At 44.2% G+C, this 10,847-nt stretch overlaps 1 protein-coding gene across 1 annotated transcript; it reads left to right on the top strand.

The window, feature by feature from the left end:
- Positions 1-7,422: 7,422 nt before the first annotated feature.
- LOC120740823 (olfactory receptor 52K1-like) lies at positions 7,423-10,595 on the top strand. Its single transcript, XM_040043297.1, has one exon. It carries the CDS (start codon positions 9,633-9,635, stop codon positions 10,560-10,562), a length of 930 nt encoding a protein of 309 aa, XP_039899231.1. The 5' UTR covers positions 7,423-9,632; the 3' UTR covers positions 10,563-10,595.
- The last annotated feature ends 252 nt before the right edge of the window (positions 10,596-10,847 follow it).

Here is a 10,847-nt window from a genome sequence, read left to right on the forward strand (position 1 = left end):
TTGTAGATACTCTGGGGGTATCCTCTCTTGTTGGGGTCTTCTTCCTTCCTCCTCATCATGATCTGATGGCAGAGCTTCTAAATCAATTTTCCAGCATCCACCATCTTAGCATTTCCATTTCCGTAAGTTTAATACAGAGCTCTGGTGTAACTGGTGTTATGTAGACTTCTGAGCATGTCCAACAAATTGACAGGATACATGTGGTGTAGGGAAGTTGGGAAAGCATTTGGGACTTGTGATTTTTAACATACACTGACTGGTTAAATTGGCAGTTTTGCTTTTATGCTCAGCTCTCTTTTCACCACAACATACTAGTACAGCTTTTGCATTACTGCAGATGCTGCACTGATCTGTCTGTTAATCTCTCTCCTTATGAATAACACCTAGAGATACTTAAACTCCTCCACTTGGGACACCAACTCTTCCCTGACCTGAAGTGTTCACCCAAACCAAGGCCTCAGACTTGGAGGTGTTCATTCTCCTTCCTGCCACTTCACACTCAGCAGTAAACTACTTCACTGACAGGTGGAGGCCACTACCTTATACAGCCAAAACAACCGCATAGTCTGCAACCAACATAGAAGAGATCCTGATGCCACCAAGGTGAAAAACTTCCATCACTTGTCCCACCTGGAAATTCTGTCCATAAAAACAGTGAACATAATCGGTGACAAACAGCAGGCAGTTTTGTAAAGAAGCTGGTGTCATTCCAAGCTTCTCACATACGACACAAGATGTAAGAGATCTAACAGGCCGCACAGCACAACTGCCAACAACACTTTTTGTTTTTTTTATTCCAATCCATTCTTCTTTTGCAGCATTTAAATAACCTTTATCAGATTTGATGGTTTTGTTACAGACTTTTCAAAAAAGTGTTTTGCTTTTCTTTCACAAATGTGGGATTAAATTGTGTTAAAATGTACAAAACAGTGATGTCATGTTTTGTGACGAGGACCCAGGCACAGAGAGACCTGATGAATTTAAGAATCTTATGATTTAATAAGGAAATTTGGAGACTTGCATAGAGATGGTAAAATTATGATGACTGATAGCGGAGACAAAGATAACAGACGACGAGGACAGGGAGGAACAGGGGTTTAAATGCACCAAGGAGACAGTCAGACAGAACTCGGGACTCGAGACATTAAAGGATGCAGGAACTGACAGAGACGGGGAAGAAGTCTGATCGTGACGAGTAAAGTTTATCTTGCCTGGCTGGGCAGCTCTCTGGGTGCTCAGCACCCCCAAAGCTCTGATCCTAGAATCGCCCCTGCACTCTGCCATGACACCAGTCAGTCAGAAGTGCCAGCTTGATGCCAGATCCGGGCCAGACCCATTTTCTATGAGCCTGGGCCAGATGGACCAAACCATAATCGGTCCAGATATGGCATGCCATCACATAAACAGTGCCATCTATGCCAGGCCTGGCCCACATCTGGATGACATACGACAGAGAGGAGATTGCTCGAGAAGGAATCACGTACACAGATTCAATCTGGGACAGCTTGCACATTGAACTGTCACTGAACTCTTCTCACTTTAAATAAAACGCACTGTCTATTCCTTCTAAATCTCCACTCCTGGGTCCTGGGTCGGCATGTTATGAAGGGACATTTCTCAGATAAGTTTCCCACACCAGTAAAAGAGTCCGACCGCCTGTGAGTGTGGGGAGTCTGACGGGCGCCATTGCTAACTTTGTTTCCCACCCAAGTTGTTCTGCTAAACTAATCTTTCGTTCTCTAACTCACCCATGCAGTGCTTTGATTGACTCAGGTGCAGAACAAAGTTTTCTGGACGAGCCACTAGCCTGTGAGTTAGGCTTCCCGGTGATGCCTCTACCAGAGACACTCCAAGTAGCAACGATCAACGGTAGCCGGCTGGCAGTAGTCACACACTGCACCGAGGACATCACTCTTTTCCTCTCCAGTAATCACACTGAACATATCATTCTTTTTCTTTTCAATGCTCCCCACACCGGATTGGTGTTGGGCTAGCCTTGGTTTAAACATCATAACCCTCAGATTGTTTGAGAGAGGGGTAGAATTACGGTTGGAGTTCTTTGTGCCCTGAACAGTTTTTGCGTTCTGCTACACCGAACAAAATGCCCGCTGCTCTACCTTACAATATAAAGCGCCTTGAAGCGACTGTTGTTGTGATTTGGCGCTATATGAATTGAATTGAATTGAATTGAATTGAATTGAATTGAATTGAATTGAATTGAATTGAATTGTCCTACTGAACCAGCCTCTTCCCCAGACCTGTCAGCAGTTCTGGAAGAGTATCATTATTTAGCTCCAGTTTTTTGTAAAGAAAAGGGTTGCTGAGAGATGGTGGTCTAGGGCAATGAAACAGAGGGAGAGGAGAGTCAGGATGGTTCAGAGAATTGAATGAATAACAGTCCAGTAACAGTCTGTATGTCTTACTTTGTCAGCAGGCAAAGTGATGCCAGACTGTGAGGTAGCAGCCTGGGTGAGTCCAGTCCAATAATCAACCTGTTGGAGTAGCGTTCAGGTAGCTGCTCTGTGGGTGGATTATATTCTTAAACTTAGTTACAGAATTCCAGAAAGACATCTACTGTGATGAAGTCTACTCTCCACCGCTGTGTAATCAATTATTGTAAATGTAAATGTTATCAGGAAATGATCAGACAGGAGAGGGTTTTCAGGAAACACTGTTACATGTTCAGTCTCTATGCCATATGTTAAAACAAGATCTAGAGTGTGATTAAAGTGGTGGGTGGGTTCTTTTACATGTTGAGAGAAGCCAATTGAATCTAATAACACATTAGACTGTGTCACCCCATATGGAAAAGAAATAGAAACACTTATAAAAGACTTGCATCAGCTTTAGCTTGCTTCATATGGTCAATCATATAAGGCTCATATGATTTACTCATGAACCCACATAGCAAGCAGGCCTGGCCCGGATCTGGTATCAAGCCGGCACTGCTGGCTGACTGGTGTCATGGCAGAGTGTATGTCAACCAGATGTGCGCCAGGTCTGGCAATGACGCCACTGTTTATGCGATGGCATGCCATATCTGGCCCACATACCTCTAAAATGATGGCCCTTTGGTTGCCCAGACCAGGTTTTCCAGAGGTAATCCACACATGGGCCAGCAAAGGACCACCAGTGTGTCTGCAACTGGCCTTGTGCTGGCCAATGTGTGGGCCACCTTTGGCAAACCAGATCTGGGCCACCAAAGGGCCGTCATTCTTTGCGGTATGTGAACCTGTGAAGACTCCCCAGACCTGCTGGTACCAGGAGTCCAGCAGTCCACCTAAACAAAGGGCTCTTATACTTAAGCAGATACAGAGTAGGTGTCCTCCCATAGTATAAATCAGTAAGAGAAGGTACGACCTCTCTCATGACCTTAAGATGTGTGTTTATGCCACAGTGCTCTGGGAGGCAGAGTCTTTGCAGACTGCTAAGGATCAAACATACTATCACTACACAATCGATTATACACCTCTAAGAATATATGGTTATATATTATATAAGCGCCTTGAGGCGACTTTTGTTGTGATTTGGCGCTATATAAATAAAATTGAATTGAATTGAATATTTCTAAACATAAATAACAATCCAACAACATAAACCTAACAGGGCCACTTGGAATAAAACTGTTAAGTGCACGTCACGGCAGTGTGCCATGCAGGACACATCTCCCTTCTAGAAGTGAATAAAAGTGTTAAATGATCTACTGAGCAGTGTGTTGTCTTCCATCAGATGCCTATGAGGAATCAAAAAACTTGGTGAAGTGTTGAGACGCAACACCTGCCTGTGGGATTTGTTTTGGTTGTTTTTTTCCTTCTCCCGTTTTTCTCCTTCTCCATTCCTGGTGTTGTTTAAGGAAGTTGCACTTCTGGAAGTCAGGCGCTGAAGGACATCCGACCTGGAAGCACCTCTACGTGGGAGCTGAGTTGATTCAGCATCCCAGCTGTTGACAGACGGTGACAGTCAGCGCTGGAATATTTCACCAAGCCTGGTATTAACTCTGGTGTCTAAACTGAGTGAAGTGAGAGAAGAGACTGTTTGCTGTGTTTGCCTGCTCAAGGATTTCCAACAGGGAGGAAGGAGTTGAGGAATCATGAGCACAGGTCATTGCTGGGAAAGTGACAGAACGTGGTACCACGCACCACAGGAGAAATGGGGAAGGCTCACTGATGATTGTTTGCACACTTGCATTGCCTATTGGACTAATTTATCACTGTAAATAAATTCACTGTCTGCTCTCCAAGAGTTCACATCTGGGTCCTCCCTTCCACCCACCCTGAAAAAATGCTATGTTGAGGACTTCTTTAAGTTGCTTGAAGACGTTTCACCTCTCATCTGAGAAGCTTCTTCAGTTCTAAGGTCAAATGGTGGGGTGCAAGCTCCTTTGACTACGATGACCTGGATGACTGAGAACCTTCACAGACATATGTTGAGGATGTCATTTTTAGCTTCTACATGGATGTTAAAATCACCCACAATAATTATTTTATCTGAGCTGAGCACTAAATCAGGTAAAAAGTCTGAGAAATCAGACTGAAACTCTGTGTAAGGCCCAGGTGGATGATAGATGATCAAACATTTGGGTATTCCAGCTGAGGTGGACAAGGCTAAGCTCTTTGGTGCAGTTGTGGCTACTGTAATATTCTTTCTTTGTGATTTGTTTATGTTTAAGTAATTTTCGTTTGTTTTTTGTTTGTTCCTGGTGTAAACTGGTTGCTGAAATACAGAATAAATCATTATTTTGACTAATTATTAAACCATTCACTAACAGGTCTGTGTAGGTTCTCAGTCATCCAACTCGTGGTAGTCTGTGGAGCTTGGAAAGAAAGCAGCTGGACTTCTTTAACTTTCATGAAGATGTTTCACCTTCCATCCAAGAAGTTTCTTTAAAGCCATCCAGGATAAAATGTGTGTGCATGCTCCCTCCTTCCTAATAGCTTTTCAGTTCAATCAGCCTGAAAAGAAAGAGAAAGAAACATTTAACCTTCACCGGAAGTCAAACTACATTTCTCTCATTTAAGTTTTAAAAACCGTCATACAGCCATACCAAATCAAAAATCAAACTAGGGTGAATGCCAGGGCCTACTATGATGCAAGCCACCAATCTCAGTTTGATTTATGCAGCATAATTTCATAAATGATTCAATCAGCTGTGACATCCTCTCACACACTGAGTTCGGCTAAACATGACACGCATGTTGTTACAGAGGAAACACATGAACCCGAACTGCAGTCCAAAGAACTTTATTGCAGTTCTGTAATACTGAGGAGTAAAGCTAAATGATTTATTTTAAGCTTCTTTTATGGATATAAAACATTGAAAATTGCAGTGTGCTGTTAGGGTCAGAGTGAGGGCACAGTGGGGACTCTTTCATCATGTATACTGTGTGTTTGCACGTTAATGAGTCCCAGACGAGCTCCTCATTCTTTCATCCTCCACAGCAACTGTGATGCAACACAAGGCTCGGCCTCGGAGGCCTGTGGCCAGTCAGAGAAAATGGAACTAAACTGACACACCTCAAAAATGCAACAACTGATTAATATGCAGTATTGTCCACATTATTTTCCTTTTTATGAAGGAATGTAACAAACTTTGTGTTTGTGTGGTTGTTGCAGGAAACAAAACATCTTTCTTGTGGTCACCTCACAGGAGCATAAACACCAAAGCAGAGTCCCAAAGCCGCTCAGAAGAGTCCCCTTCCATTATTCCCCGTGCTGTACTGTGTGTTAATTGGCCTGTAGCTGGTTCAATCCTCCAGAGTGTCCGAGTGGCCACAGGCCTCTGAGGTCGGGCCTTGTTTTGCATCACAGTTGCTGTTGATGAAACAATGAGAAGCTCGTCTGAGACTCATTAATGTGCAAAGACACAGTATACATGATGGAAGAGTCCCCACTGCGCCCTCACTCTGACCCTAACATCACACTGCATTTTTCAATGTGCTATATGCAAAAATAATAATCCTAAAATACAGAACAAGCTGCTTTGAATTTTTACTTTTGGACATTGTTTTTTTTGTTTTTTGTATTGAATATTTTGTAGTTGGTATTTTACTAGGCTATAACATTACTGCTGATTGAACTACTGATGCCTGTCTTAGCCACAACACTTTTGCTAAAGAGATTTTTATTTTCAAGATTCATATTTTCCTCGTTAAATAAAAATTTAATAAAAATTGTGTCCATCCATCCATCTTCTTCAGCTTATGCAGGGCCGGGTCGCGGGGGCAGCAGCCTAAGCAGAGAAGCCCTCCAGCTTGTCTGGGGGAACAACAAGGTGTTCCCAGGCCAGCCAAGAAATATGATCTCTCCAGCATGTCCTGGGTCTGCTGCGAACATTCTAGTGCGAGCTGCAGGGCATCACCCGATGAAGCCAACAGAACCCCATCATCCACAAAAAGCAGGGATGAGATTCTGAGGCCACCTAAGTAAAAGCCCTCCGCCACTTGGCTGTGCCTAGAAATTCTGTCTATAAAGATTATGAACAGAATCGGTGACAACTGGCAGCTGTGGCGCAGCCCATCACCCACCAGGAACGAGTCCAACTTATTGCCAGCTTTGCAGACAGAGCTCTTGCAACAGTTGTATAAGGACTGAATGGCCCGTAGCAATGGTCCAGACACCCCATACTCCCGGAGCACCCCCCACAAGACCCCCAAGGGACCTGTGGTTTAGACTGAGAAGACTAATGCCTTCTCCAAGTCCACAAAACACATGTAGACTGGTTGGGTAAACTCCCATGCACCCTCAAGTATCCTTGAGAGGATAAAGAGCTGGTCCAGTGTTCCGCAACCAGGACGAAAACCGCTTTGTTCCTCCTGTATCCGAGGTTCGACTAATGGACGCACTCTCCTTTCCAGCACCCTGGCATAGACTTTCCCAGGAGGCTGCGGAATGTGATTCCCGTGTAGTTGGAACACACCCTCCGGTCCGCTTTATTAAAGATGGGAAGCACCACCCCGGTCTGCCTGTCCAGGGGTACTGCCCCTGATCTCCATGCAACATTGTAGAGGCGTGTCAACCAAGACCGCCCTACAACTTCCAGAGCCTTCCGGAACTCGGGGTGGACCTCATCCACCCCAGGGGCTCTGCCACCAAGAAGTTGTTTAGCTGCCTCAGTGACCTCGCCCCCAGAGATTGGCGGGTCATGCCCTTTGTCCTCAGACTCTGCTGGGGATTAAGGAGGTTCTCAACATATTCCTTCCACCGCCCGACAATTTTCTCAGTCGAAGTCAGCAGCGCTCCCCCCATACTATACACAGTGCAGGTAGAGCACCGCTTTCCCCTCCTGAGACGCCTGACGGTTTGCCAGAATCTCTTCGAGGCAGTCCGAACGTCTTTTTCCATGGCCTCTCCGAACTCCTCCCCCGTGGCGCGTTCCATTTGGCCTGTGGGTTCCCTATCAGCTGCCTCCGAGGTCACACAGGCTAACCAAGCCCGAAAGGAAAGATCCCTTAAAAAATATAATTTTTTAAACTCCTCCACTTGGGACACCAACTCTTCCCTGACCTGAAGTGTTCACCCAAACCAAGGCCTCAGACTTGGAGGTGTTCATTCTCCTTCCTGCCGCTTCACACTCAGCAGTAAACTACTTCACTGACAGGTGGAGGCCACTACCTTATACAGCCAAAACAACCGCATAGTCTGCAACCAACATAGAAGAGATCCTGATGCCACCAAGGTGAAAAACTTCCATCACTTGTCCCACCTGGAAATTCTGTCCATAAAAACAGTGAACATAATCGGTGACAAACAGCAGGCAGTTTTGTAAAGAAGCTGGTGTCATTCCAAGCTTCTCACATAAGACACAAGATGTAAGAGATCTAACAGGCCGCACAGCACAACTGCCAACAACACAGCTGAACGCATGTCATCGTTCCACCTACAGGGTTACTGCTGTAAACACTATTTCAACTCACACTGCAAACTGGAACAAGCATTGTTGGTGCCTGAAAGTAAACAGGAAGTAAAACTGAAAGTAAAGATCAAAACACAAAAGTCTAAAAACAGGACACAAACTGCAGTGTGCTGTTTGAATTTAGCATCAGGGCTTTAGCATTAGTTCATCAACACAGTGATGTTCATACACACTGCATTCTTTACATTTTCCCACAGTGTGTCTGTTATTTTGACCATGTGTTCTGTGATATTCAGCTGGTCACACCAACAGGGTTGCAAAGTGGTCGCGTCAGACGGAGAGTATTAAAGTGCTCAGTCAGATCAGCAGGGACAGGTGGATGGAGGAATGGATGGAGGTGGATCAGGGTTTGACACCATCCGCCTGCAATCAAGGCACACAGTCAGCAAGTCAAGCCTGCTCATTTATTTCCATTCAGGAACAATTAGGTAACCTCTGACTCTTTATGAATAATCTTTCATAAAAGTCTTCATTCTTCTTTATATGCAGCAGAGAGTTCCCGTACTCTAATATTTCTGAGGAACTGACTGATTTTTCACTGAACCCTGTGATTGTTCTGAGTGTGCTTTCAGTGTTGTCTTCAATGTGAACCCTGTGAACTCTGAGAGGACACATGAGCTGCCTCGGCTGTGAGTGAGGTTTGTTTGCTGTGATCATTTGTGCTGCTCGTGTGTTTTTCACTAACAGCTGATGTTGAGCCAGTTCAAACTTTCCATGCGGTGGAAAGCACACCACACCGTCTGAGTCTCCTGTTTTTATCAGATGTTTATCGCTTCTTAACTGTTGTTACTTGAATATTAAACATACTAAAGTTGACCTTTGAGTCAAAGGCAAGGTAGAAAAAAACATACAAGAATGGTGAGAAGTGAAGAGGGGAGGGAGGGCTCCACTGACATGAACTGAGAGTCTGAACCGCAAGTAGAATTAAAATGTGACTACAAAGTAAAGAAAGAGTGAGGTGGAAATCATACAACTGTGTAATGAAGATTTCTCCTGCTTGATTTCATAAATCCTCTAACATTTGTAGGTTCAGCTTCCAATATTTATGTCATGGATAAAGCTTATGTACATAGTTCTGAATAAGAAAAGAGTCCATGTGAAAACGGTGAAGGAGCTCCTTGATTCAATCAGCATCTGACAAACAGAAACAGCTCTAACTGTTGAATGTTTATTGTAGATCGTCCTTGAGCCACATTCATGGATTTCAGAATTCTGTGGACACACATAAAACATGGCGCACCATCTCTGTTTAGAAGATATCAATGTGTGTAAAGACGACTGTTGTATGTATCACACTTTCATGCAAGAGGCCTAAACAGTGACACTGGTGTTGCAGCAGTTTGTCGTTCATGGCAGGGTTGGGACTTTGTGGTTCCTCGGTTGTTTCTAAAGATCTTAACTCATTTCCTCTTATCTGTGAGTGAGAGTTTGGACTTTCCCATTGCTCTGAGTATTGGTCAGTCTACTGAGTGCTGTTAAACAAATTATTTTTATGCTGCAAAGAGAAACTACAAGCTGTATTCTATAAAAAGGGGTTAACCGTCTGTTAGCCAACCCTGGAAGGTTGAAGTGTCAACAGAACACAGAGTCTGTGTCTTTGGCTCCAGCTTTCTTTATCAGTTCTTTCAATTTGTATTAAACCACTGTGAATTACTCTGATTTTGTGTCTCATTTCAGCCTGATCCAGCTAAAAACTAGGAGGGTTGGGGAGGCGACAGAGATGGAGGCAGTGAAGGAGAACATCTCCTCACACAAATATTTCTTCCTGGATGGCTTTAGTGAACTCGGAGAGCTGAGGCCGTTCCTCTTCATCCCGTTCTCCTTCATGTTTGTTGTGTCACTGTTTGCTAACTCCCTGCTGGTGTACGTGATCGTTTCACAGAGAAGCCTCCACTCGCCGATGTACATCCTCATTGCCAGCATGGCGTGCATTGACCTCAGCCTCCCTGTATTCTTTGTTCCCCACATGCTGCTGAGCTTCCTGTTCGACTGGAGGGGGATCTCTCTCATCGGCTGCCTTGTTCAGATGTATTTCATTCACTTGTTAGGAGCCTTTCAGTCCACTCTGCTGCTGTGGATGGCTCTAGATCGTTACTTTGCCATCTGCACCCCACTCCACTATCAAGAACAAATGGCTTTAGCAAGATTTCTTAAATTTGTAATCCCTTCTTCCATCAGAAATATGTTTGCTGTCTTGGTGGTGGTCAGTCTGGCTGGAAAATTGCCATTCTGTCTGAGAAATGTGATAAACCACTGCTTCTGTGAGCACATGGCCTTGGTGGAGCTGGCCTGTGGAAGCACCACCATTAACAGCCTGGTGGGTTTGATCTCAGTCTTCTCTGTCCCTGTGACTGACTTCTTCCTCATCACTGCCTCTTACACAGTCATATTCAGCTCTGTGTTGAGCTCAGGAAAGTCAAGTGCCAAAGCTCTTCACACCTGTGTAACGCACATCGTGGTCATGACTGTTAGTCTGACCATCATACTCACAGCTTTCCTCTCATATCGAATAAGAAACGGTCTCCCTGCAGCCATTAGGATTTTCTTCAGCATACTGTACCTGTTCTTTCCAAGCTGTTTCAACCCGATCATCTACGGCATCAGAACTAAGGAGATCCGACAGCACATCCTCAATACACTGAGAGTCTGACCTATATTTTTTTCAGAGCAAATATAAATATTTCAATAACTTGGAATTTTCTTTATATTTATTAAACATATAGTTGGAATCATGTAATAAAATATGATGCCTTACATATTTGCAATTCATTTTATTTTGTATGGTATGTATTTGACAATCAGATGCTGAGAAGAACATTACCATATAGATATTAACTATGACTATAACATAGCAGTTGAATAAATCAGGGGGGGGGGGGGGTTTAAACATCTGCATCTTCATGTCTTTAGAGACGCTGGCACTCAGAATGGTGTA

Source organism: Simochromis diagramma, unplaced genomic scaffold (assembly GCF_900408965.1).
Source record: "Simochromis diagramma unplaced genomic scaffold, fSimDia1.1 OVJJ01000377.1, whole genome shotgun sequence".
In the NCBI taxonomy this organism is placed as follows: Eukaryota; Metazoa; Chordata; class Actinopteri; order Cichliformes; family Cichlidae; genus Simochromis; species Simochromis diagramma.

Bases quoted from the DNA above. Each gene is read 5' to 3' on its own strand.
- LOC120740823 (XM_040043297.1), top strand. From the start codon at position 9,633: ATGGAGGCAGTGAAGGAGAACATCTCCTCACACAAATATTTCTTCCTG.